This window comes from Lonchura striata, chromosome 23 (genome assembly GCF_046129695.1).
Source record: "Lonchura striata isolate bLonStr1 chromosome 23, bLonStr1.mat, whole genome shotgun sequence".
In the NCBI taxonomy this organism is placed as follows: domain Eukaryota; kingdom Metazoa; phylum Chordata; class Aves; order Passeriformes; family Estrildidae; genus Lonchura; species Lonchura striata.
The window spans coordinates 9563350-9591254 of NC_134625.1; the positions used below are offsets into that span (position 1 = coordinate 9563350).

Below are 27905 nucleotides of genomic sequence, written 5' to 3' on the forward strand. Positions count from 1 at the left end.
AGATGACAGATCAGTAACAGAATATAAATGGATTTTTTTTTTTTTAATCTGGAAACATTTTAGACAAAGTTCCGACCTTCTTGGCATCAAGGGGATCTTGACACCGAGCCTTTGCATTTCTGAGCTTGCTGTGAATTTCTTCACAGGCTGGAAAGTGTAAGTGATGAAAAACTCAGTTCCTCTCATTGCTCTTCTATTATCTAAAAGCTAAAAATGGGAAATAACAGATAATGGAGAGAGTTCAGATAATCAGTGATGAGAATTCTTTCCTGAGAAAAGACTAATCTTGATTGTTTAGTTAAAATAAAACTGCCTTTTAGCATAAATGTGGGTCAGAATAGAAAAAGACCAAATTAGTAGGGACCAGAGGTGCTTTAGGCTCAGGACATTCTGTCCAGAACTATTCAAAATTCAGTTTTTCTAATGGTGAAATGTTTGACCTTTGAATTGTCTTCAAAGGTGGCACTGGAACAGAACAGAGTGAGCATTTGGCATCAACAGGGGAAGAGCCAGGAAAAAAAGGAGGGCGAAGATCCATAGCTCAGTCAGCCTAAATCCCATCTTGGAGAGAGTCTGGAGGAAATTTCTTAACTATTACTTAGATAACAATGCATTTTTAAAATTCATTTATGAGAAGAGCTGTCTTAATATGGAAAAATTACCAGTGGGTACAGCTTGGTTTAAGATCATTGACACCATTGTGCATGATGATGTTAGAAAATAAGAGTAATCAGTAAGTAGGGGCAAACAAATGAGTTTAAAAGAAAATAAGAGCAATCGATAAGTAAGGGCAAACAAATGAGTTTAAAAGAAAATAAGAGCAATCAGTAAGTAGTGGCAAACAAATGAGTTTATAAATCAATGACTACACTTTTTCCCCCTCATAGATCAGCCTATGTTGTACTGTATAGTGATCTGCTTCCAGCTTTGCTTATTCCACATTATCCCAAATGATTTATAAAAAGGACTTTAAAGGCTATAATTATTTTTTTAAGAGCAACAAACTAGAAGTCACAAATGTATCAATAATAAACACTAAAAATTCATCATAATCTCAAGAACATAGAGGATTTGAGTGGAAATCAAGATTCCCAGAAACCAGAACTAATAAAGAGCTGAGAAAAGATGATCTGTGGAAAAAGGCTGAAGCAGTTGGGTTTGTTGAGAGAAAGCACAACTCAAGGGAGGGAATAATAAGAGAGGAGTTCTAGAAGTGCAGGAAGGACAGAGGAAATCAGCTTAATTCTCAGCAGGTTTCGGATGGGATTTAGTCTGGCTGTGGAACAGGGTCCCCGGGGCGCTGTGCCTGCTGCCCAGCTCCTCCAGGCACAGCGCAGCCTTTAAGAGCTGCTGAAGGACATGGACCCAGTGTGTCATCCCAAATGCCAAGCGCTGGCAGCTCGCTCCGGGCATCCCGAGGTGCAGCTCAGGCTGGGATCAGCAGAGCACTGATCCCATCCTGCTGGATTTGGTGGGGAAAGCTGGCGTGCCAACCAACATTCCCGAAACCCCAACATTCATTATGGTGCAAAATGGCTCCTCAGGTTCTGAACTATTTCTGGGAGGTGAACAGCAAGGCGAGGTGACGGGAAATTCTGAAGGAATTTCCTGGAAGTTTGGCTGCTTTGATAAACAGATCCTCATCCTATTCTTACCTGTCTTTCCATCTCTCCAGCTGGCACAGAGTGCTGGAGCATTTCTCCCAGTGGCAGCAATGCCCTGGCAGTCTCTGCAATGCCCTGGCAGTCTCTACAATGACTGGCAGCGGTGGGGATGCCCTGACAGTCTCTGCAATGCCTTGGCAGTCTCTGCAATGACCTGGCAGTCACAGCAATACCGTGGCAGTCTCTGAAATGCCCTGGTTATCTCTGCAATACCCTGGCAGTCTCTGAAATGCCCTGGTAGTCTCTGCAATACCCTGGCAGTCTCTACAATGCCCTGTCAGTCTCTGCAATGCCCTGGCAGTCTCTGAAATGCCCTGGTAGTCTCTGCAATACCCTGGCAGTCTCTGAAATACCCTGGTAGTCTCTGCAATGCTCTATCAGTCTCTGCAATGCCCTGGCAGTCTCTACAATGCTCTGTCAGTCTCTACAATGCCCCGGCAGTCTCTACAATGCTCTATCAGTCTCTGCAATGCCCTGGCAGTCTCTGAAATGCTCTGTCAGTCTCTAAAATACCCTTGCAGTCTCTGAAATACCCTGGTAATCTCTGCAATGCTCTGTCAGTCTCTGCAATGCCCTGGTAGTCTCTACAATACCCTGGCAGTCTCTACAATGCCCTGGCAGTCTCTGCAATGCTCTGTCAGTCTCTGCAATGCCCCGGCAGTCTCTACAATGCCCTGGCAGCAGTGGGGATGCTCTGTCAGTCTCTGCAATGCCCTGGTAGTCTCTGCAATACCCTGGCAGTCTCTACAATGCCCTGTCAGTCTCTACAATGCTCTATCAGTCTCTGCAATGCCCTGGCAGCAGTGGGGATGCTCTGTCAGTCTCTGCAATGCCCTGGCAGCGGTGGCAATGCCCTGGCGGTCTCTGCAATGCCCTGTCAGTACCCTGTCAGTGGCAGCAGTGCCCTGGCAGTGCCCTGGCAGTGGCAGCAGTGCCCCGGCAGTGGCAGCAGTGCCCTGGCAGTGCCCTGGCAGTGGCAGCAATGCCCTGTCAGTACCCTGTCAGTGGCAGCAATGCCCTGGCAGTGCCCTGGCAGTGCCCTGGCAGTGGCAGCAGTGCCCTGGCAGTGCCCTGGCAGTGGCAGCAGTGCCCCGGCAGTGGCAGCAGTGCCCTGGCAGTGCCCTGGCAGTGGCAGCAATGCCCTGTCAGTACCCTGTCAGTGGCAGCAATGCCCTGGCAGTGCCCTGGCAGTGCCCTGGCAGTGGCAGCAGTGCCCTGGCAGTGCCCTGGCAGTGGCAGCAGTGCCCTGTCAGTACCCTGTCAGTGGCAGCAATGCCCTGGCAGTGCCCTGGCAGTGCCCTGGCAGTGGCAGCAGTGCCCTGTCAGTACCCTGTCAGTGGCAGCAATGCCCTGGCAGTGCCCTGGCAGTGCCCTGGCAGTGGCAGCAGTGCCCTGGCAGTGCCCTGGCAGTGGCAGCAGTGCCCTGTCAGTACCCTGTCAGTGGCAGCAATGCCCTGGCAGTGCCCTGGCAGTGCCCTGGCAGTGGCAGCAGTGCCCTGTCAGTACCCTGTCAGTGGCAGCAATGCCCTGGCAGTGCCCTGGCAGTGGCAGCAGTGCCCTGGCAGTGGCAGCAGTGCCCCGGCAGTGCCCTGGCAGTACCCTGTCAGTGGCAGCAGTGCCCTGGCAGTGCCCTGGCAGTGGCAGCAATGCCCTGTCAGTACCCTGTCAGTGGCAGCAGTGCCCTGGCAGTGGCAGCAGTGCCCTGGCAGTGCCCTGGCAGTGCCCTGGCAGTGGCAGCAGTGCCCCGGCAGTGCCCTGTCAGTGGCAGCAGTGCCCTGGCAGTGGCAGCAGTGCCCTGGCAGTGCCCTGGCAGTGCCCTGTCAGTGGCAGCAGTGCCCCGGCAGTGCCCTGGCAGTGGCAGCAGTGCCCCGGCAGCGGCAGCTCACCTGGCCCAGGTGCGCGGAGCGTTCGGGGCCGGCGGGCGCAGCGGAGCCGCCCCGGCCGGCAGAACGCGGCGCCGCTGCGGGCAGGGCGGGCAGGGCACGGCTCTTATTGTGAAAGGATGATGAGAGGCAGCGCTCACCTCTCCCGACCATCGCTGCCTCCTGCTCGCTGCCCTGGCACCGCTACCTCCGCCCGGCCGCTCCCAGCCGATGCTTTCTGCCCGCCGGAATATGTTGGCCAAAATCCTTTTGTCCGCCGCCAGCCTCCTGCTCGCTCACCTGCTGCACTTCCTCTCCTCTTTGATGCAATTCATTCCAGGTAAAACGCGTTAAATAATCCCTTGCATCCCGTCCCCTCGGAAAGGGGCTGCTGCCGCTGCCACGGGCCGGGAGGACAATTCCGATTGTCAGCAATTCGCCGCGGAGCGATTTGAAGTCTTTGTTAGATGGCAGAAAGTGTCTGTTATTCGTTGAATGGATAAACGGCACAGGCAAGGATTACAGCAGATACAGATGGTCTAGAGCTGGAAAAGCAGCGCACAGCAGATTCCCTGTGCGAGGGAGCCAGCTGGAAGTGGGCAGGCAGAGGGTTCTTTGGAGCTGCATCCTTGCCGAGGCTTTAACCTGAACGTGCAAACTGCCCCAAAGGATTTTCTGTCACAGCCCGGCCCTGCTCTTCGTGTCATCATTGCACAGCTGGAGCTGCTTTTTGTTTGGCTTTTTTTGTTTCTTTGTTTTGTTTTGTTTATTTGCTTGCCCGTTTTCACAAATTAGGAACCAATAAAAATCATGGCCGATCTCATGGGAATTTCTGCTTTTTGATGGTAGTGATGGTTTTGTGCCCTTTGAATTCAAAGCATTGCTTCCGAGGTATCCAGAGAGCTGAAAAAAAAAATCTCAAATCTGCCTTGTTGTGCCACCAGAATTCCCCAAAGCATAGACTATTTCTGCTGGGAAATCAGCAGCTATTTCATGTGCTTGAGCTCACTGTCGCCATCCTTTCTTTCCTTTGAGCCTTCCCCTACTCTTTTTCTCCATTTATTTTTTCCCTGTGTTTTTCTGTCGTTTCTTTCCTGTTTTCCTTTGCTCCTGTGGCTGTTAGCGAGGAAGTCGGTGCCTGAGCCCCTGGCCATGGGGAACCAAGCAGCTGCATGGAACAAGGAGCCCAGCACAGGCACGTCCCGGCACTCCCAAGGCAAGTGCTGCACCTTCCCTTCGGAAATCCCAGTGGCAGCTCAGGGCTCCAGCCCTGGGCAAGGCTGGAGTCTGGAGGGCACAAATCCACAGCTCTGCTTTGGGCTGAGGTCGGGGAAAACTGCTTTGCGTTCGTGTCGTTCCAGTCTGTGTTTTATACGGAACAAAACGCAGCCTGTGCCAGAGGATTATTCCCAGTTTGAATGATCCTCGGGGAAAAGACAATTCTTGCTTCATTCTCCCTACTTGAAGAATATAACAGAAATTTTTATTATGATAGAAATAATTCTATTTGCTAAATTTTGTCCTTAATTCTGGATGTCCTTCCGAGTCAGACTGTGCGTGGAGAGGTGGTGCCTGAGCCTTGGCTTTGAGTTTGTAGATTAAAATCAAAATGGCTTTGCCCTCTCCCATGTGATCCCAATGTTAGCAAATGGCTCCATGGTTCAGTCATCCATTACAGATTTTGTGTCTCACCCACTGCTCTTGAAATACAAATTAATGTCTGATTCATGGTGGCTGCACCCACAGCAGCTTCCTCTTCAAGAGCCTGGTCCTTCATCCCACCATTTCTGCACATGAACAATCAATAAATGATCAATACTGGGCTGTCAGTTTGTTCTGGGCAGTGAAATCATGGCACAGTGTGCAGGGAAACACAAAGCAAAGGGCCACCAGGATAACTCTGCAGTCATTGTCATCTTGGTTTAGGAAAGATTGGAGCAAAGTTACAGCTCCGTGTCTGGCACTGCCTCTGCTCTGAGATCCCAAAATCCTTCAGCTTGCTTTTAAAAGTCTGAGGAAGGATGGAAACTACGGTGGAGAAATGAGGGGTCTGAGATCTCGTGCTGATTTTCAGGTGTTCAAGCACACACAGAGAGCCCCACTGGGTCTATAGGGCTTTAAACGTGGGATGAAGTTCTTCCATCTCAGAGTGTGGCCAGAATAGAAAGAGTAATTTTATTTACATATTGTTTAATAATAAAAAACAGTCTGTCTTCTGCCTTTTTCAGAGAGAGATGGGCCTCTATTTGGGCAGCTGGATGTTACAAAATGTTTTAATGTATAACTGAATTTTCCCCCAAGGCTGAAAACCTTTTTTGAAAATACTCAGGAACATTGTGATCATGGGGAGTTTTCTGTGTTCCATGTCTTCAGTGCAATTAATTTGAAGTGCAATTAAAATGGACAGGTATTTTTCAAATCTGTTTCTGTTTAATAGGGAAAATATGTAGGATTGGTGTTTTTTTTTTTTTTTTTTTCTTCTTGCATGCCTTCCCTCTAGCTAATCAGAATTGTCTGCAATGACTTGTCTTGTTTCTCCCATTTTGCACTCATTTCTGTCAGGATCTTCAGCTCATTTGAGTGATGCCCAGAAGAAAAAAATAATCCATTCTCTTGCTGCTCATCTTTCTCCCTCTCTAGCCTAGGTTTGGGGCGTTCTCTTAAATATTCTTCTTGTTTATAGTCCATTCTATTGATCTCCAGTTTGTAGAGGATGCCTTGGAATGAATTCTAAGGAGATGAGTTCTAACTAGATCAGATTTCAAGGATTACTGAGATGATCACGTGAATGGTTATCACAGGACAAGAAAAACAAAAAGAACTTGGCTTACTTAGCTTAGGAAGTGATATGATTCTTCACCCTAAATACAGTGCAAGGAAGGGAAAACTATCAAAACAACAAACCAGAGCTTCAAGAAAAACAAGATTTTCGTCCTTTGGTAAATTCAAAGCATTTTCATGATCATCTGGACAAGGAGCAGTTATCCAAAGAGGGAGTAAGTGCCTGTAGACATCATAATTTTTATGACAGAGTTCTTACATAAGAATTTCTGGGACAACAGTTGGGAGGGGTGAACTCAGGAGGTCTTCTCCAGCCCTGAGGATCTTTTGTGGAATGTATCTTTCCAAAATTTCCATTTACAGTGCTCTCTGGGAACTTTCAATGTACTGTTGTCCTGAGGCATGTCCTGAGGCAAGCTTTTTTTCTGCTTGGATTCAAAATATCTCCTTATGGATGTGTTCCTCCCATTCTTTATTGGGTATTTTGCACCCCTGCAAATGAAATCTTCAAAATATCTCCTTACAGATGTGTTCCTCCCATTCTTTAATGTATATTTTGCACCTCTGCAAATGAAATCTTCAAAATATCTCCTTATGGATGTGTTCCTCCCATTCTTTAATGGGCATTTTGCACCCCTGCAAATGAAATCTGCATTTCTGCAAACACTTCATAGATCTAAATGAGGATTTGGCAATTGGCAGATTGGAGATCTACACTGGAATCTTGCATTTTACCTTCCTGCAATCCCAACATCCAACCTATGGGTGTTTTTGTGTAGAGAAACAAGCTCAGCAGAATTCTGCCTGCCAGCTCAGGTCTTTTGGAGCTATTCTGGCTGAAACAGCAGATTTCCTCTGGAGGTGTTAAGTAAAGGGTTTCAGAGGAGGGAAATTGGGCATCAGCTACACTTGGTCGCCTGGATTAAAGGATGTAGCCAGGAGCAGGGGTGGTGAAAGAACAGAGAATGAGAGTGAATTCAGAACAGCCTGGATTCCTTGCAGTGTGTGGTGGCTGCAGCAGCTCTGGGTCATGGAGCTCTGCCTGCCTGGTGCTCTTTTGGGTCAGTATTTCACTCCCAGCTCAGTGCTCAGCAGCTCAGGCTGGGTCTGTGGTCTCAGGAACACAAATAATCACAGGATATGATTCTCTGCAGGTGTTTTATTGAGAGCTCTGGGAATCAGGGCTACAGACCCAAATCTGACTCTGACACGGCTTTCGAGCTGAACGTATTTTATATTCTATCGTTATTAAACTTACATTGTTCTATTGTATACATTGACATGAGTTTCTCGTGATCTTTCTTAAGCTTCTGACCACAGTTTCTCATGATTATTCTTACGATTAAACAGTATTTATATTTAATTACACAAGAATCATATCTAAAAATTATACAATTTATCATGTACTAGCTACATAGGTGCAGTTCTAGCATGGTACAAGGCTTACATATTCCCAGGGTATATATATTTTTAGAGCCTACTAAGCTTAATTTTCCTTTTAACCTTAAATCCCCATGATTTTAAAACGCTTTTACTATCAGCTACACGGAGGGCAGGATGGGCAGGTGCAAGCCTGGGCAGGGAGGCACCCCCGGCTAAATCCACCTCTGCAGCTAAAAGGATTGCTGAAGCAATCCTTGTGTTGATGAGGCTTTGCAAACCAGGCTGTGGGAGCCAATCACTGCCATCGCTGGTAGCTCACAGCATTCCAATCACTTCATGCTCTCCTGGGGCTTTTGTTCTCCGCAGGGGTTGTTACAGCCGAATCAGAGGCTCCATCAGAAATGATCCTTCTCTGCTTACTTCCCTGCCAAATAAAACTTGTGTGTCTCTTTTGTCCTGTAAATGGCCTTTGGCTCAGTTTCATTGGTGTTCTATTTTTTTTTAGAATTAAATCCAAATATGCATTTCTTTGATTGAAAGAAAAGCTGTCATCTTTTCTATCATCCTGTATTCTGTTACCTCCTTCGGGCTGCAGAGCTAGGGTCTCTTGTGGATTAACTAGAGCAGAGCAGAATCCACAGGGTTTTCAACATATCCCTGTGGATATGTTGGGTTTTGTGGCGTTACCTTGAGTATCCACCACAACCCGGCTGCTTGCAGATGCTGAATGCTCTTCTCCCTGACATCTAATCTCAAGATCTAGCATTTGTCACTTTAGCCCAGTGAAAATCTCAATTCCCCGCTTTGTGTTCTCCCTGCTCTCTTTGCAGGTTTCAGGAATTACCTGCCCAGCCCACCCAAGGAGCAAACCCTGTGCCACAGAGCCCGGGGGCTGCAATGCATCTCCCCCTTAGTGCAGAGCGTGGAGGAGACCCCCGAGCCCATCCCAGCCAAGATCAAAGGACATATCCCCAAGTGGATTAATGGAAATCTGCTGAGGAATGGCCCCGGCAAGTTTGAGTTTGGTAATGACAAGTAAGTATTTTAAATGAATTTTTAATTTGTTCTGGTCTGAACTCTGACTAAACCTAAAAGGGACCCTCCCCATTGCTATTTAGAGCATCTTTTCATTTCTTTTTACGTAAGGGAAGGAAGGAATCTCAATGTCACTATTTTGAGAGCAGTTGCTCCCTCATTTGGGAACTCCCATTTTCTGCAAAGAGGAGCTGAAGGGTGACATCACCCAGGCTGGAGAAGCTGAGTCACAGGCAGGCTCTCACCCACTCACCCTGGAGGGATGGGGAAGAAAACATCTCCAGCTTAGTCCTCTATGCTGAACAAAAATCCTCCCCTGAGCACTCTGAAACAAATCCAGGGCAGGAATTTGGAGAGTTGGTTGCGCCAAATGGCGTGAGCTGCTTTAGAAGTGAATCCACACACTTTTAATAATAATATATGAAAATATTCCCAGAAGGCACCTACTCCCTGTGGCTTGGAATGTGTAACTGACAGTTCAGCTGATGGCAGCAACTGGCCAAAGCTGATCTCCTCCTCAAATTCCTGGAGTTACAGCATCCGGTGTTCTGGGAGTCTCACAGATCCCTTGGTTTGGAGACAATAACATCCTGCAAGAAGCTGAGAGCTAAAGGCCTCTGGGTTTGCAGTAATAATTTATATTGTTGAACAGCTCAAACTCTATTCCCTTGCAGGAGTGGGTGGTTTATCTGTGTAGATTATTTCCCACAAAACCTTCCACACAGCATTTGTAGACACCACATCCCACAGCTGTGAAGACACTTGTTTTGATTTGGTTTGGGATCTGGAAATCACCTTTTGCAAACATCAGTAAACATAAAAGAGGGTACTACAGAGCATCATATTATTGCACTGATTCTTAAGATTTTCTAAAGCCTTCTGAGTTTATGTTCTTGTAGAGAACTTTCTCACACTACTTTCTGTAAACAATCTATTATTTACCATTCCTCCACAGAGGCAGAGAAATTTGATGCACTAGTAGTTTGTCCAATGTCATTGGAGAGGTGGCACATTCACTCTCCAATCCACTGTCACTTTTGGAAAAGTATAAATGCTGGAGTCAGAAAATAAACTTCCTCTTATTCACCTTTGTAATAGCAGCGGCTCACGTTGTGCTTTCACGTGTCCTGTAGTGACATCATATAATGCCCAACTCTTAAATCTCTTTTTTTCTCTCTCCTGGAAGGTTTAACCACTGGTTCGATGGCATGGCTCTGCTGCACCAGTTCCAGCTGGCCCATGGCACGGTGACCTACAGGAGCAGGTTCCTGCAGAGCAGCTCCTACCTGAGGAACAGCCAGCACAACCGCATCGTGGCCTCGGAGTTTGGCACCTTGGCCATGCCAGACCCGTGCAAGAGCATCTTTGGGCGCTTCCTGTCCCGCTTTGAGCCGCTGCGTAAGGGTGGTTCTGTAAAACACGAGAGGCTTCTCAGATTTCCTTGGAGGAACTTGTGGTTAGGTGGAAAAGGAGGGGTGAGGAAGTCTGACAGACTTTCTGTGAGCCCATGTTTTTCTTAGAATATGACCCAAATGTGAAAATTATGCAAATTGGTGTCAGCCTCAGCTGGGGGAGGCAGAGTTTAATGTTTTAATACCACCTCAGTTTGCTCCATACTGGATCTTTTTGCAAATTTCCCAAAGAGAGCTCTCCCCAAGAGAACATTCTGTGCAGTGCTGATAATGAGCATTACACCCTGATGTTCTACCTGAGACACAGCTTTGCCCTTAGAACACCTTGCCTGGCTAAGCTTGTAGGGTAAGTGGGCTAATCCCTCCCTTCCTGGACTAAGGGGCAGGAGATTATTGAGTAGGGTGAGGGATGGTGCTGCACAGGAAGGGAAGTTCCAGCACCTTTAGGATTCTGTGTACGTCAGGGAAGAAAGAGGCTTAAATGCAAGCAAAGTGTTCCCCACTAAAACCAGCACAGGGCTGAAGTTTGCAGCTTGTGGCTGATGCTGTGAGCATCCTTGTTTCTCCTCTTCCCTCCTGCCACGTCATGTGTGCTTTCCTGAGCTGCTCACACCTTCACTCATGGTCACCCCAGCTCCCTCAAGACATTCCAGACCTATTCACATCCCTCACCTGCCTTTACCCAGCTCCAGCAGTGATTTCCATCCTTGTCCTGTCCCTTTAACCCGGCTTCACCTGCACAGGCAGTTTCCCTTTGTAGATTAGCGAGATATTTCTAATCAATGTCACGGGGATTAATGTCACTGCAAATAGGTTTATTTGTTTAAACACACATCTAACTTTGCCATAATGTAACATGAGCTGCACAGAGCTGTGCACAACTCTGGGATTTCTGTTTCAGAGCCCAGCGACAACTGCAGTGTGAACTACGTACTGTACAAAGGGGATTATTATGTCAGCAGCGAGAACATCTGCATGCACAAGGTGGATCCAGAAACGCTGGAAACGAAGGAGAAGGTGGGCAGGGATGAGGGAGCTGGGGTACAGCTGGTGCAGAGCCACACCTTGCTGGATCAAGGGGAGTTCCAGTTCCAAAGGAATTTGTCTGGGCTGCAGCATCTCTCTGCTGAGTCCCCGTGCAGCAGCAAGGCAGCTCTCCGTGCTGGAGGTGCAGGCACTGCCTGGCTGGGCACAGCTGTCATTTCTCCTCTGCTCTCCCTGCTTGCCTGGGCTTGTCTGCACCTCTTAGCAGAACAGGAAACAACTTTTTTCTGTGTACGAGAAAAAAGTGAACTTGCTGATCTCACATCTGCCTTTTCCCTGGTGCTTTGCTTTCATATCAATTCTCTTTATCTGCTTTTTACACCTCAAGCTTTGCACACTCCAAAGCTGTCCTTGAACAAACCCTCCTTTGTAAAGGGGTGGTTCAGCTGCCACTTGATGTTCTCCCCCCTGCTAGGAAATGACCAAAACATCAGGTGAGTTTTCCCTGTGTCCTGTGCATCCTCTCCCAGGAGCTGGATGTGACAGAAGAAGGTGACACAGCACAAGCTACGTGTCCCCCTGCCCGCATCCTTAAGAGGGGATTTGGACTGGACAGCTGTGAGAAGGGCTGAGGGAGGATTCTGCCCTTCCTAAATCACTATTTACTGCTGAGCTTGTTTGACACCCAAAAATGCCAGCTCAGAGCACCCCTCAGGTCTTGAGGGAGCCACCGCAGCCACCCTGCCTGCAGGATCAGTAGTGAGTCATGAATAAACTGTGTGCAGAGCACAGCCAACAAGCTGTCCTGGGTGATTTGCCAGCTGATCTGTTTGTAAAGCGGAATGCAGTCATGAAAAGATGCATGGGGAATTGGGGAATTTTAGGTTCAGCTCTGTTAAGCCATCTTGTCATAAAATTTAAAAAAAAATCCCCTCAAGCTGTTTTTTTTAGATGCAGACTGCTTTTTTTTTTTTTTTTTTTCTAAGTGGAAGGGATGATTTCACATTTAAACTCTCCAGTTCGAGATGCCTTGGCAGGACCTGGTTTTCTGAGCTTCCAGTGACAAAACTCTTGGTGATTTTTTGGGGCAGTGGCTGTCCCTTCACATACCTGCCTGTGCTTATCATGGGCAACATTCCCACTGTGTCAGCACTTGAACCATAAGGAATAGCTGTGTTTTCCAAGGAATGTCCATTGCTATTAGTCCTGCTTTACTGATAGAGAAATATCCTTCTTTTCAAGGATTTGCAGGCAGAATGAAGGCTGGCATCCAGATCCCACATTATTAAAAATGAATAAAATCTGCTCTTCTTCCTCAAACTTCCACAAAACCGACCCTTTGGGAAGTTCTGCACTGACTGAAAATCTTTGGCATTTGCAGGTGGACTGGAGCAAGTTTATTGCAGTGAATGGGGCCACAGCTCATCCCCACTACGAGTCTGATGGGACAACCTACAACATGGGCAATTCCTATGGGAAGCACGGTGGGCATGGCCAGGCTGGATTTTTGGGCAGGATGTGCAGGATACCTCCTGCCAGGCTGGATTTTTGGGCAGGCTGTACAGGATACCTCCTGCCAGGCTGGATTTTTGGGCAGGCTGTACAGGATACCTTCTGGTGTTGCTTCAAGGAGCAGCTGTTGAAGAAACACCCAAAGAGACCTGGAATTTGCTGTCCCTGAGTCAAAATGTCAGTGTCTGTCCCATAAAACTGGCTCCTCTCAGGATTTAGTTTCAGATGCTTCTGACTTTGGCCTGTGAATATCCAGCAGATTGTCCTCTTCCTCTCCCAAGCTTTGCTGGAAAACAGTAGAATGATTTTTTAAAGTCTCATCCAATGTTGAAGCATCATCTGAAGAAATTTAGCAGTTAGTCCACATGTTTTTCACTTACAATAATTGGCTTTTAATGAGCACCATATGAGTTTTTGGAGGAGATAAAATAGAATTTATTCTGGTCATCTGGCTATCTTACAGCAAAGCTGAGTTTTATGGGATATTTTTCTTCTTCTCAGAACTCTGAGCATCTTGATAGGATCCTGTTCCATCCACGTGGCTGCCCAGAGCTATCAGTCCCTGTCAGCTCTGTGAAATCCTTCTTTTCCAGTGGCCCTGAAAACAACCACTGCCCTTTATTGTGACCCTTTAGGACAGCTCCACATTTTCCCAGTTTTGACCATTTTTCATTTTTGCTGTTTTCATTTCCTTTTGGCCTCAGCAAAGTCCAGCTCTGTACCACATGCTTTTTTCAGCTGGATATACCAAAGTCTAGATCATTATTAATCAGAAGTGCCATCCTTTCCTGCTCATCTGCTTAGGTTTATTAAACGAGCATTACTAAGGCACAGAGTTTTCATTTCCTGTGAGCTTGGTTTTCATCCTGCCCCTGCTGTTACAGGAGAGCACTTCAGGCAGAGCTGGCACTCTCCCAGACTGAGAAGATTCCTTTCAATCTCCCTTTTTTTGTTTTTCTTTTGGTAGACAAATCCTCTGCAGAATGCTTTGCTGCCTGTTGGGTTTCTGCCCAGTTTAGGAGAGGTGGTTCCGAGTATTCCTGGGGAATAGGAAGGAGCAGAGCCTGAGTTTGCTTTGAACCCCTTTTCCCCTTTCCAGGATCCAGCTACAACATCATCAGGGTTCCCCCACAGGAGTCAGCCCACGGGGACACGTTGGAGGGGGCCAAAGTGCTGTGCTCCATCCCTCCCAGGGACAGGGCAAAGCCATCCTACTACCACAGCTTTGGTAAGATTCCACCCCAAACCCGGGGAATTTGGGGAAATGCGATGCAGAAAGGGCTGGCCAGTTCTCTCTGCCCTTGAGATGTTTTCTTGCCTCCTATTTGGGTGATATCCCTTCCTTCTCTCCTCAGGCATGACTGAAAACTACATCATTTTCATCGAGCAGCCCCTCAAGCTGAACCTGTTGAAGATCATCACCTCCAAGATCCGTGGGAAAACCATTTATGATGGGATAACCTGGGAGCCTCAGCACAACACCTACTTCCACGTGGTGAACAAGCACACTGGGGAGGTGAGGGGGTCTTTGGCCCCTCCAGCAGCTAATCTGGAACTTTAGTTCCAAATTTACAATTTTTTTTTCCCAATTTTTTGGGGAACTTTTGTTCCTAAAAGTGCCACATAGCAGCCATGGGAGTTTAAGAATCAAGCCAGAAGTTACTGCAAAAAACACTTCAAAGCAGGGGTGTAGATTGGTTAAAAGTGGGATTTCTTCATGCGTTTTCCTCTTTATTCATTCATTTCTTTGCCAGCCCTAAAAGGACAGGCAGAAAGAAGCAGTTTAGAGCTCAGGGGCTGAAGTGAGTCCCAGGTACTACAGGGTGTAGAAAGGTCAGAACCTGGAAAAGATGCACACCAAGGGGCTGCTTGGCATTTTGGGCTTCTCATTTCCAATTTTGCTCCTTACTGGCTTGAAGTAAGGCGTTACCACTTCTTTTGTGTAACACAAGGACAGAAGGCAATGAGAGGGGTTGAAATGGGGGGCAGAGAGGAGAAAGCCGTGTGAGGTGAGGCAGAGCTGTGCTCCCTGCAGGTGCTGCCGGGTTCTTGGTGCTCCGAGCCCTTCCTGAGCTTCCACCAGATCAACGCCTTCGAGGAGCGTGGCTGCGTGGTGCTGGACCTGTGCTGCCAGGACCAGGGCTCCAGCCTGGCCCTCTACACGCTGCAGAACATGAGGAGGAGCGGGGAAGGGCTGGACCAGGTGAGAGCCCTGCCTCTGCTGCTCTGCTGCCCCTGCGGGAGATGCTTTCCTGCAGCAAAGCTCAGCTGGGTAGAACGGAGAGCGCTGTGGGGACAGCACGAGCACAGCTCCATGGATACTGAAATGATCATGATTTATTAAAAAAATATGGGTATTGATCTAGTACTGATATCCAACTGTGATGGACAAAAACTCTCTAACAGTTTAAAGTTAGAAAGTGTGTGTTTATTGTGTGTGGGATCGCTCCCAAGTCCACACCGCAGCTTCCAGGTGATTACAGAGCCCTTTTATCCATCCAAGTATTGAATATTTAAAATATAAATACATATTCATCATTTTGGTACATCCCATTCCTCACTTCCTATGCTAATCATTTTAAAAGCTATTCAGCATGAAGTTTGTTCCTTGAAATGGGTCGGTGTCCCTTCCATGGGAGGGGTCCCAAAATGAGGAAGTCAATGAAGTCTTCCTCCTTCTGCCCTTTCCACCTTTTCAATGCCAATATGACAAATGAACTCTTGGTAGAACTCCCATTCCTTGTCTTCAGTTGGTTTCAGAGCAGAGGAGGCCCACAATTGTCTGATGTTCCTAAAAGCAATTTATCAGTTTATATTCTTCATTATAAACCCAGCTAACTCAACGTTGTGCTGACAAGCAATCAGTTATTAGTTAACTACTAACTCTTAACTTCATCGAGGCCTATTCATTTATTTTAATTAACTCTAGTAATGCTTATTTCTAACTAAAATCTTAGCTCCTCTAAAATCTCTAAATTCCTTAAAATTTATGTTTCGGTCATCTCTTGGTGCTTTATCTCCTTTTAAATCTCTTCCCATGGAGCATGCCTTTAAACTCTTCAAGCTCTGTGTGTAACACTGAGCTCCATAGCATGGAAGAATTTATTTCTGTTTTAAAACCTTGGTTTTAATGACATTCGTTTTCCTTATCCTGGTGTAATACAATTTTCCCCCAAGAAATTATGCAAAATAAGTTGTAGCATGATTTCTAAATGGAAAAAAAAAAAAAAAAAAAAAAAGGAACCCTGTTATTGAAGACATTAGTTCAGCAAAGGAGCAGTTTTTATGAAAATCACAGAAACACAAATACCACAGAAACCCCTGCACTGTTCCCCACAGGCACCTCACAACAGCACGTTCAAATAAATGATTTATTGTGTCCAGCTCTGGGAAAAGCCCCGTTCCAGGCCATGTGAGGGGCATTATTTTGCATAGGTCCCAGATGGGAAAAGTGGGGGTGCTCTCAGTTTCTCACCCTGCAGATGTGTTTGTTGGAAACGCAGCGTGCTGGGGGGGCTGCTGCGTGTCCAGACAGGGCTGAACTTCCTCTCTCTGTGTCCTGAACTGTCTGGAACCAACTCAGCTCCGACCTGAGAGGCACAGCTGTGTCCCATCGGTTCTGCTTTCTCTTGGCATTCATTTTGGCCTTTCCAGCATTTTCTGAGCATCTTCAAGTACAGCGGAGTGTTAATCCCAGCTTTTTTTTTTTTTTTGTCCTTCTCTGAGCACGACAATTCCTTCTCTGGAATTTGATGTGGCTGAAGGTGTCCTGGTGTCAACACTGGGCCTGTGTTTCCAGCAGGCATGTTCTTCAAGTGACAAGTGGCATCAGCAGCACACTTCACCCACACCCACCCAGAGGAGACATTTCAGAACAGAATCTCAAACTTCACTGCATCAAAAGCCTCAGGAGTGTCTGGGCATGGCTTGTCTCCTTTCCCCACATTTGCTGACTCACTTACCCTTTGTCTGGCAGAGTTCCTCAGCCAGGTTACATGAGCCAGAAAAGTTTTGAAAGCAGGGTTTCAGGATTAATACGTGTGATTAAAGTGGAGTTCACAACTGAACAGGTGAGTTGTGGATTGAGGTAACTGGAAGATACCAAAACAGAGTCCTCATCTATTTTACTTAATTAGGAATATGCTGGGTTATGAACTTGGCTTCAGCAGAGCTTTGGTGGCAGTGGTGGAATTATTCTCTCAGTGTGCTGAGTGTCTGCCACACTGGGGGCTGTACATCATTCCCCTGGGCTTCCAGCCATGAATCCACGTGTACCTGAGCATGGAAGAGGGAATCCTGCAGGGGAACTGCAGGCACTGAAGGCACAGTGCTCTCCAGCTTCTCCACAGAGTGATGTAAAGCAACAGAAACGTGTTCCAACTAAATAAAACATAGTGCAGTGTCTGTCCCACTGCTGGATTTGGAGATAATGGGCTGCTTTGCATACCCAGCTCGGCATTAATTACTGTGAGAGCACTGCTGACCCTTCTAATTCTTGTGGTTTTGGTTTCTGCTGTAAATTACTGGAACATGAAGAAACTTCTTCTTTCCATTATGTGCTTTACCTTACCAGAACTTGGTCAAACACTTAAGGAAAAGAAGAAGAAGAATTCAGGGGTGTCTAAAACTGCAGAAATGTTCCCCAAAAGTGCATTTAGGCTGAAGTGTCTGTCCTCTCTCCATCACCATCACTTTCTGTCTCTGTAACAGGTTTATGCCTCCATCCCCAGAGCTTTCCCTCGCCGCTTTGTTCTCCCTCTGCACGTGGATTCAGACACACCCGTGGGGAAAAACCTGAACCCACTGCCTTACACCCAGGCAAAGGCTGTGAAAGGTGCAGATGGCAAGGTGTGTATCAAACCATAAATGCATTTGTGCAGCAGCTCCTGCCCTGTGCATCAGAGCTTTAACTACTTTTGGTCGTGTGGTGGCTGGTGGCACCAGCCCTGTCCGAGCTGAACCATGCCTGCTGTAATTTCTGCACGTTTCTCCCAGGTCTGGTGCACACACGAAAATCTCCACCCTGAGGGCTTTGAGGAAGTTGGGGGCCTGGAGTTCCCCCAGATCAATTACGCACGGTACAACGGCAGGAGGTACCGCTACTTCTACGGCTGCGGATTCGGGCACCTCGTTGGGGATTCCTTGATCAAGGTGGATGTGGAGACCAAGAATTTCAAGGTGAGCTGAAGTCAGCTCATCGAGTCCTTCCCCTGAACTGGATTTGAAGGTGTGACATTTACTGGGGGTTTTGGGGCTTTGCCCACATGGGTCTGGGATGTGGTTCCCAATTTCATCCCTCACCTGGCACCTTCTGAACGTGGCACAGTCACCAAACAGGAGGGCATGGCACCATGACACTCCTGGAATGCAAAAAAAGTTAATCAAAAGTTGAACTCTTCAGTTTCTTGGAGCACAGAGTATTTCCAGGTGCCTTTGTGGGGAGCACTTGCAACTCTGCTCACTGTATAGACAAGTATTAATGAAATGGAACTCATCCATCTGTCCCTGGAACTGATCCATATGTTGCTGTGCTTGCTAGATTTGGCAGGAGGAGGGATCCTACCCATCAGAGCCTGTGTTTGTGCCAGTGCCTAACGCCACGGCAGAGGACAGCGGAGTCATCTTGTCTGTGGTGGTCTCCCCCGCTGAGGTAACTTGCTGGCAGCAGTTTGTCAAAGTCACACAGCATGAATTCACTTTTTAAACCTCAAAGCTGAGCTGGAGGCCCCCTGGCAGGTAGTTCTGGCTCCCCAGAGTGGCTGGCCCTGCCCTGGCCAAGCCCAGGCTGTGCAGGGAGGAGCTGTCCCCTGAATGTCAGCGTGTCCTGAGTGGAACCTGTGAGTCTGAGCTCTGCTGCCCTGCAGGGCTGCTCTCCATGGCCTGCTTCGTGTGCAAACAGGGGAGAGAAGCTCAGCCTGGACACTCACTCTTCCTTTCTGCTCCTCCTGCAGAACCAAAGTGCTTTCCTGCTCGTCCTGGATGCAGAGACCTTCCGGGAACTGGGGCGAGCAGAAGTCGGGGTGCCAGTGCCTTACGGGTTCCACGGCATCTTCGCTGCCCACTGAGGAGCTCCTGGGCACCTCCTGGGACTCGGGGCTGAGCCAGCCTCAGAAAGAACCTCTGCTGCTTTCACCTCCCACCTTTCCATCACGTCTGGGATGCAGGAGCTGCTTTTTCTCCACCACAACCTCCTGTATTCCTAACAAAACACAGCCAAGGAAGGCAAAAGCCCCTTTGCTCCCACAGCCCACTGCTTTATCTACATTTTTTTTTTTTACTATCTTGCTAGACCAGCTATAGCAGCAGTTCACAAAGGATGCCAGGGTGAGGCTTGCAAGGGAAAAAATGGAAACTGAGGTGATCAACCCTTTCCTTTGGTGCTCTGAGGAGAAGAGAACATCAATACTCAGGACTGTGACTTTAGCTGAAATACGTAAAGCAGAAGAGAGGAGTAAAACCCATCAGGTGACAGGTGGGCCCAGTGAAGGGGAGTAAATCCCCCTCCCTTGCATCAAGGTTGCCTTCAGAGGACTCCAGGGGATAGATGCAGACACTCACAGAAGCTGTGCTTGTGCTTTTTTCTGTACCATAGCAGTGCCCTCAAATAAAACCTTGGGAAGTTTTTCCTTTCTCTCCCTGCCCTCGCACAGTCTTGTAGATGTGAGGGACACATCTCCAGAGCAGGGCACAGCTCTGCTGGCTGACAGCTCCAAGTTCAGCCAGTAGGAAACACCAGTAGGGAACACGGAGAGCTCCTCTGTGGCCTTGGTGTCCTTCTGGGGTTAAACAGAGCAGAACAAACTCCAGGAGCCCCCTGTGTCATCCAGGCTTCTCCAGCTGCTGGGGTGTAGCTGGGTGGGTGAGCAGTGAACACTTCCAGTTCTATTTCTGAGAAGCCTGAAGAATTATTTGAATCATTTCCTTGAGTAACAAAGGAGCCCTTTCGCCCTTGGGGCTCTTCCTCCTCTGAGCTTCCTTCACCTTCCTTACAGGTCTTGGGAGAAGAAAAAGGATTTTACCTGGGGCTGCTGCTCTGGGAGAGGCGGAGGAGGCTCAGCCGAGCTGCTCGGAGCCACTAGATGGCAAACAGCTCCCGTTGCTGCCGTTCCAGCCCTGCCCTGCAGGACATTGTCACCTTGTCTGGCCCTTGTCACATCCTGCCCTCCTCCTGCAGCCCGTCCCCCCAGCACCGGCAGCAGAACGATGCTGAGGTGTTTAATGCAGTTCAGGCACCATCGGTTCTGTTTTTTAATTTATTTTTCTCGTTGAGGTGGGAAACGAAAAGGGGTGAGAGGCTGAGGTGCCAGCCTGTGCGGATTGCAGGCAGGCCGTGCTGTGTCCCCAAATCTTCCATGTTTAAAGCTCTGCTGCTCCCCCAGCACGCAGCCCCCGCCTGGGCTCTGTGCTCCCCCCTGAACAGCTCCGGTTCCTCTCACACCGACATCCCGCCCCGAGCTTTGGGCTCTTCCCACCCTGACCCACTCCGTGATCCCCGGCAATTCCCAGGAATTAAGGGAATGTACATCCAAACCCTGCAGCACTGAGAAATCCAGGCTCTCCCCCTTCTCCCAAAGCTTTCAGGGTTCCTCTGCTTGAACTCCATGAATGTTATTCCCAGGGCACGCTCCTTCAGGTATGTCCATAACCATCCCGGGGTCCAACGGCGACACGGGGGGATTGGAGCATCCTGGGGGGATTGAAACATCCCCGGGGCCGAACACGGGCGATTGGAACATCCCCGCATCCAGCACCGGCACGGAGGGACCGGAGCATCCCCGGATCCGATATTGGCACCGCGGAATTGGAGCATCCCGGGGGCTGAACACGGGGGATTGAGCATCCTGGGGGGATTGAAACATCCCCGGGGCTGAACACGGGGGGATTGGAGCATCCGCGGGTCTGAACACGGGGGGATTGGAGCATCCGCGGGTCTAACACCGGCACGGAGGCACCGGAGCATCCCTGGGGCCGAACACGGGGGGACCGGAGCATCCGCGGGTCTGAACACGGGGGGATTGGAGCATCCGCGGGTCTGAACACGGGGGGATTGAAGCATCCGCGGGTCTGACACCGGCACGGAGGGACCGGAGCATCCCTGGGGCCGAACACGGGGGGATTGGAGCATCCCGGGGGCTGAACACGGGGGGATTGGAGCATCCGCGGGTCTGAACACGGGGGGATTGAAGCATCCGCGGGTCTGACACCGGCACGGAGGGACCGGAGCATCCCGGGGGCTGAACACGGGGGGATTGGAGCATCCGCGGGTCTGACACCGGCACGGAGGGACCGGAGCATTCCGGGGGCTGAACACGGGGGGATTGGAGCATCCCCGGGGCTGACACCCGCATGGAGGGACCGGAGCATCCCCGGCTCTCGGCGGGCGGATCCCGCGGGCTGGAGCCGCCCCGGGGCCGGGATGAGGCCGGGCTGGAGCCGCCCCGAGCCGGGCTGGAGCCGCCCCGCTCCGGCCCCGCTCCGGCCCCGTTCCGGCCCCGCGATGTCGCCGCGCTCCGCCCGCCTGGCGCGGCTGTCGCGCTCCGTCACCTTCAGCGCCTGCCACCGCCTGCACAGGTGAGCCCCGCACAGGTGAGCCCCGCACATCCGAGCCCCGCACATCCGAGCCCCGCACATCCGAGCCCCGCAGAGCCGGGAGGAGGCTCCCAGCCCGGTTTGTCCCCGGCTCGGCCCCTTCCCGCAGCATCCGACAGCGCCCGGCTGCAGTTCCGTGCTCTGACAGAGCCCGTGGCGCTTTCGCTTTGTAAACATCGCCCGACCGGCTGGGTTCCCCCCCAGAATGATCTGTTCCCTGACCTGAAACTGCCTCAAAGCAGGGTTTGGGCTCGGCCTCTTCTCTCAGGCTGCGATAGGACAAGGGGAAACAGCCTCGAGCTGTGCCAGAGCTGGAGGTCAGGAGGAATTTCTCCATGGAAAGGATGGTCAGGCTGTGGAAGGGGCTGCCCAGGCAGGAATTTCTCCATGGAAACGATGGTCAGGCTGTGCAAGGGGCTGCCCAGGATGGTTCAGGGGGACATCAGGAGGAGTTTCTCCATGGAAAGGATGGTCAGGCTTCGGAAGGGGCTGCCCAGGATAGTTCAGGTGGGACATCAGGAGGAGTTTCTCCATGGAAAGGATGGTCAGGCCTCGGAAGGGGCTGCCCAGGGAGGAATTTCTCCATGGAAAGGATGGTCAGGCTGTGGAAGGGGCTGCCCAGGGAGTCCCCATCCCTGGAGGTGCCCGAGGAGCTCGTGGATGTGGCACTCAGTGCTCTGAGTCTGGTTGGATTCCATGATCTCACCGTTCTTTTCCAAGCTCAGAGATCCTGGGATTCTGTGATGTTCCCAAAATGTGCCTTGACCTGAAACACTCAGAGCAGGGCCCTGGATTGTTTCAAAGGGAAGATTCCCAGGGAATTCCTTTGTGCTTCTTGGAGGGGCTCCCTAAGCTTTGTTAATCAATACCAAACCCAAATGTGCAGCTTGCTCCAGGCCTGAGTGATTTTGGGCCCAGATGTTGAACATTTATCCAGCAGTGGTGTCAGGCAGCTGCTGTGAGGCAGACACAAAACCAGAGCAAGGAAAGATTCGCTGCTGTCAACAACATCTTTTCATGGACCAGACACTTTCCTGTCTGTGTTTGTGCCTCCTGAGCTGCTGGGTTAAATGTGGGAGAGGGAGAATTGAGGATCTGAACAGATCCGTGCCTGCCTTTCCCACAGCAAATCCCTGAGCGATGAGGAGAACCTGAAGCTCTTTGGGAAGTGCAACAATCCAAATGGCCACGGACACAACTACAAAGGTAGGAAGCTGATTTCCATCCTTGCTCGTGGAGTGATGCAGCTCTCGGGGTGGAGTTAACCCCCAGAAGGGCTGGGCCACTCAATCTCAGCAGCCTGGTACAGCTTTCAGCGGCTGGGTTTGTGTTTTTATCAAGAATTAAGAGGGAATTTCAGCAGCAGGGGGTTGAACCATAGCATGGGTTTGTCATTTTTTTCGGCTGAATAGATAATAAATATTTATCTTCAAATGCCACTTCTTGAATCAAATCTGCTTGTTTACACTCTGCAGAATCATTGTGATTGGAATGGAGATTTTTCTAAGCAAAAGCCATGCAAATTAAACAGCCTGGAAACATGATTTGAATGGGGTTTTTTTCACAAGTTCTCCCATTTGTACACCCCGAGCACACAGAATTAGATCTCTCCAGTTCCTGGAGTGGCTCCCTGTGTTGTTGGCACCCTGAAACCTCTGCTAAGGAGCTGCTTTATCAGGGGAGACAGGCTTATCTCCAGCCTGCCTGGGGCATCAGACACTGGGGAGGGATTTTTGTGCCTCTGAGCCACTTTTTTATGGCTCATCCCCTCATTTTATCAAAGCAGCCCCACTCCTGAGTGCACCCTGTGGGTGGGCGGGGAAGGGGCTGTAGCAGATTTGGTTTTGGCTTCACAGGCATCACAGTGACCTGAACTTTTCTTGTTTTCAGTTGTGGTCACCGTGCGTGGAGAGGTGAGTGCAGCCAGCATCTTTTTTCTGTTCCTCAGTGTGGCAGAATCCCCACAGTCCTGGCTCCATGCCTGGATTTCCCAGAGTATTTTGGAAACTCTGTGCACACCACTAGAGAGGAAAATTTTCTGTGGTCCTGTTCACAGCAAGGATTTGCTGTTTAATGCTGTTTTCGTGCTTGAAGACTCTTCCAGTGAGTTGTTCCTGCCTGCTGTCAGCTTTTAGGGGAGAGTGGAACCTCTGGAATTGTTTCCAGGCTGTATCAAGCCCTTGGGAACATCACAGGAGTGGAGTTGGAGCCCTGTGACAGTGGGAAGAGATTCTCCTTGTGGCTCACATGAGCACAGATATTCCCCCTTGTGCTTCCCTGCAGATTGACCCAGTCTCGGGGATGGTGATGAACCTGACAGACCTGAAGGAATACATGCAGGTAAAACCAGCCCAGTTTTCCTTCCAATGCCCCGGGAGAATTGATCAGAGCTTGGCTGGTACCAGCATGAAGTCGTGGTGAGCTGCTGATGGCAGGACATAAAAAAGAAATTAGGGAATAATTGAAGACTTAAATGCCTTAGCTCTGTTGTGTGAGGCAGTGCCATGTCTCCAGTTGGGAATTTCACAGCAGGCTGTGGGGCTCTTTCCCTTTTTTCCCTTCCTGCCTGGCTGTGTGTGGTTACCTGAGCCTCAGGCAGGCAGGGACAGGGCTGTCACCATCCTCTCTCTGCAGGAAGCGATCATGGAGCCGCTGGACCACAAAAACCTGGACAAGGATGTGCCCTTCTTCTCTGAGGTGGTGAGGTGGGTGAGGGACCTCCTGGAGGGGCTGGAGCATCTCCAGGGCCTGATCCTACCTGGGAAGCAGCAGCCTTTACCTGTGTGTGCCCACCCCTGTGCCCAGCTGCCCCCATCACCTCAGCCTGGGCAGGCAGGACCTGCCCATCGCTGGCAGTGACCCCAACAATCCCCCTTAGCTGAGGTGCCCCTCAGCATCCCCCAGCCCACCCTGCCTGCAAATTTGGTGTCATTTTGCCATTTCAGCATCCCCCAGCCCATCCTGCCTGCAAATTTGGTGTCATTTTGCCATTTCAGCATCCCCCAGCCCACCCTGTCTGCAAATTTTGTCACTGCCATTTCAGCTGCCCCTCAGCATCCCCCCAGCCCACCCTGCCTGCAAATTTGGTGTCATTTTCCCATTTCAGCATCCCCCAGCCCATCCTGCCTGCAAATTTGGTGTCATTTTGCCATTTCAGCATCCCCTCGCCCGTCCTGCCTGCAAATTTGGTGTCATTTTCCCATTTCAGCATCCCCCAGTCCATCCTGGCAGCAAATTTTGTCATTTGGCCATTTCTGCTGCCTGTCAGTGTCCCCCCAGCCCATCCTGGCTGCAAAGCCTGCTGTCACTTTGCCATTTCAGCCAGCTCTGACCCTGCTCTGTTCCCCTCAGCACCACGGAGAACGTGGCGGTGTTCATCTGGGACAGCCTCCAGAAGCTCCTGCCCCAGGGAATCCTTTACAAGGTGGAAGTGCAGGAGACAGAGCAGAACGTGGTCGTTTACAAGGGAGAAGAGACAATTGTCAAGTGAGATCAGCCTCAGCTCAGCTGCTCAGGAGAAATGCTCCAAAATCAGCTCCGTGGATTCCTGCTCCGAATTTCCTGCAGCCAGCCCTGGGTTCTGTGTTCCATCAGATGTTTCACAAGGACCCTCAGACCCCTTCTGGGTTCTCAGAATTCTGCTTTTCCTCAAGACCATCCTGTTTTGCCAGCTGATGTGAAATTTAGAATTGTGCCAGGGTAAATAAAGCAGCTCTGGGGAGAGGAGGTGGCCTGGCAAAATCACAAAAGTCTTTGATTTCTCTCTGATTAAATACTGAATTAATTTATATTATTATTAGATAATGTGAGCTTTGGTGTTGCTTTGCTTCTTGGTCAAACAGAGAAGCATTTTTGAGAGTCAGAACTACGATATCTTTTTTTCTTATAAGTTTCTTTCCTGTGCTGCAGACACGTTTCTTCCTGTGACCAGCAAATCTTTCTCTGTGTGTAGAATTGGTGTAGTGGGCAACAAAAAAAAAAAAAAAAAAAAAAAAAAAAAAAAAAAAAAAAAAATTTCTGATCTAAACTGAAGAGCCAAAGGGAGCAGGATGTTGGTGAGAACAGAAAACTGAGGAAACTGCAGTGGGAATGTCACAGCCCCAGCGGTGGCAGAGCCCTGGGGAGGGAGTGCAAGAATAAACCCTTAAATCAACCCTTAAATCAACCCTTAAACCAACCCTTAAATCAAGCCCAAAATTCAGTGGAGGTTGTTGCAGCAGGATGAGGCTGTGAGAGGAGTTTAAATGGACACTCCCCCAATTATCCTGGATATTCCTGGAGCTGGGGCCATGCTGGGAAAGCTGAGGAAGGGCAGTGAGGGAATGGTTATTGCACAATTCCCGTGGCTAAAGGCCATCAAATAAATCCCAGTGTCTGTCCAGAGGCAGCAGTGGCAATGCTGTGTGGGATTCCCTTTGTCACATCAATGTCCTGAGGAGTAATTAGGAATGGCCATCAAGAATAACTTAATGCATAATAATTAAAAACAAACTGATAAGCAGGACAGCAATTCCCTTGCTTTACAAGGAAATGGAGTATTTGAATAATGGACAAACATCCTCTTTGGGGAGGTCTAATGAAGCTTGCCTAATTGTCCACCTTGGCCACGCTCTGCTCCAGGCTGAGGTAAAGTGGGGTTTTCACTGCCAAAAAAATACCTGGGCTGGTTTAAAAGTGCTTTGGCATGGCAGGTGGGGGCTGCTGTGCCTGAGCTCAGTTCTGTGCTGTGCCCTGCTTCAGCCTCACTCCCCTCCCTGGGAGAGCTTCAGAGAGGGAAAGGTGACAAAAAATTGGGATATTCCAACCGTCCCCTTTGGCAGAGCAAAACCTCTGCCCTGGGAGCTCTCTGGGGAATTTTTTCCTTTTTCAAGGTGGTGCTTTGGGGGATGTCTGCCTGCAAGTTCCTTGCAGTGTCCATCCCCTGTGATCTCTGCCCATGGAAAAGAGTTTTCAATCTTACAGCATGAATTACCAGCTCTGAGTGTTTGATATCAGTAATAATTAAGTGTGGCACGGGTGCAAAAGTAAAATTTTAGGATTCTAGATGAGGGGTCCAAAGGGGACATGATGGAGGAAATTGGGTGTGCCTTGTCCTTTTTCTCCTTCTTCATGCCCTCCATGTCTCACTGTGGTGTTGGCATTTTTCTGTTGGTTCAGGCTGGGGACACACTGTCCAACGTAGGTGACAGATATTGGCACGTTCTTGTAAATCCAGCCCAGGGAGTTTCTGGTATTTAATGTTTGTCACATCCCACTGAGGACAGAGCCCCACACGCTGCCCTGCAGGACAGAGCTGGGCAGGGCAGCAGAACATGTGAGAGATAAACAGAATAAACAACCTGGAAACCAGCACAGACCAATTATGGCTTCTGCTTTGGCAGGGGGCTGACAGACAGAGACTTTCTACAATCTCAGAATCATCAATAGCTCAGATTCCAGCAACACTGCTCTTTTATACAGAGCTTTGCAAGGATCAAAGCCATTGGTTCTGAAGTGAAAACAACTGACACCATTGGTGTACAGTGCTTCATGCACAGTGACAGAACTTAACTATAAATAATGTGTAAAACAAGAGAGATAAAGAATTATTTACATTCTTCTCCAGCTCTTTCCCAGCCTTCTGCCTGGCTAGAAACTCCGTTTCTCTCTCTGACTAAATCTGAAACCCACACTGACCCCTGTGGATTTCTGCAGCCCCTCAGCCCTGCCAAAGCCCCACGACAGCCGGAGTGTTGGGATTTATTTATTTTTATTTGCTGTGTGCACCTGGGGATTGATCTGTGTCACTCGATCAGATCTCTTGGGTTGGAGTGACTGCAGTCCTGGGGAAATGGGGATAAATCGGGTGGCTGGGTTTGGGTGGAAGGGGATGGAAACACCAGGGTGGGATTGCAGTGGGTGCTGCCCCCACCCTGCCCAGCTCTGCCGGGAATTCCCGGTGGGATCCCGAATTCCCGGCTGAGGGAGGGAGGGACGGTTTGACAGGGAGGGAATGAACTCCCAGAATTAAACATTAAGCCCTGCCTGAGTTACTGAGTGATGAAATGCTTGGAAGGAGAGCTGCCCAGGAGACACGGGGCCAGGACAGCCCTGAGAGGTCGCAGCTGATGCCAGCAGAGGCTCAGGGACAGCACGTCCAGCTTTGGTCATGCAAAGGGGAATGGCAGGAGAAAAATGACAGGAAATGGCATCAAAAGTGCCCAGTTATGTCCAGTGGGACTGAAAGACCCGGCTCTGCCTCCCTGTCACCTGCTGAAATCAAATCAGGTTTTGTGGAAGAGCTGGATGTAATAAATCATTTATTTGAACGTGCCGTCCTGAGGTGACTGTGGGAACAGTGCAGGGGTTTCTGTGCTATTTGTGTTCCTGTGATTCTCATTAAAACTGCTCCTTTGCTGAGCTAATGCCAGGGCAGGGCCTTTAATACCTGTGCCACCATCTGCTTCTGTCAGCCAAAAGCAAAGGTTGAGGCAGCCCGGGAAACCTGCCAAACAGCAGCTTTCCTTTTTGTTTTGATTTATTTTAATTGTAATTTTTAGTTTAGGGAGGTTTTCCTCATTCTGCCTCACTGGAGGAGGAAAAATCTTATTTTTTCTCTGTGTTTGAAGCACAGTGGCCAAAGGAGGACGAGGGTGCAGCTCTGGCAGTGGAAATTATCCTGTTCCTGTGACACCCAGGGAGAT

At 49.4% G+C, this 27905-nt stretch overlaps 2 protein-coding genes across 3 annotated transcripts; both read left to right on the forward strand.

Annotated features, from left to right (window-relative positions):
* Positions 1 to 3644: 3644 nt before the first annotated feature.
* Positions 3645 to 18705, forward strand: BCO2 (beta-carotene oxygenase 2). Its single transcript, XM_077788026.1, is given in 14 exon segments — positions 3645 to 3710; positions 3712 to 3866; positions 4650 to 4742; positions 8521 to 8725; positions 9912 to 10123; positions 11039 to 11154; positions 12503 to 12605; positions 13733 to 13861; positions 13989 to 14149; positions 14669 to 14836; positions 17344 to 17481; positions 17629 to 17811; positions 18173 to 18283; positions 18585 to 18705. Coding segments are annotated over 14 exon segments (1932 nt in total). The 5' UTR covers positions 3645 to 3666; the 3' UTR covers positions 18699 to 18705.
* Positions 18706 to 20136: 1431 nt separating this feature from the next.
* PTS (6-pyruvoyltetrahydropterin synthase) lies at positions 20137 to 25026 on the forward strand. 2 transcript variants are annotated; one of them, XM_077788070.1, is made up of 6 exons: positions 20137 to 20266; positions 22349 to 22428; positions 23113 to 23135; positions 23506 to 23562; positions 23857 to 23927; positions 24574 to 25026. In XM_077788070.1, exons 1-6 carry the CDS (start codon positions 20235 to 20237, stop codon positions 24710 to 24712), a joined length of 402 nt encoding a protein of 133 aa, XP_077644196.1. In that variant the 5' UTR covers positions 20137 to 20234; the 3' UTR covers positions 24713 to 25026. The 2 variants fall into 2 exon arrangements, with proteins under 2 accessions (XP_077644196.1, XP_077644195.1); XM_077788069.1 differs by lacking the exon at positions 20137 to 20266 and adding an exon at positions 21080 to 21204.
* The last annotated feature ends 2879 nt before the right edge of the window (positions 25027 to 27905 follow it).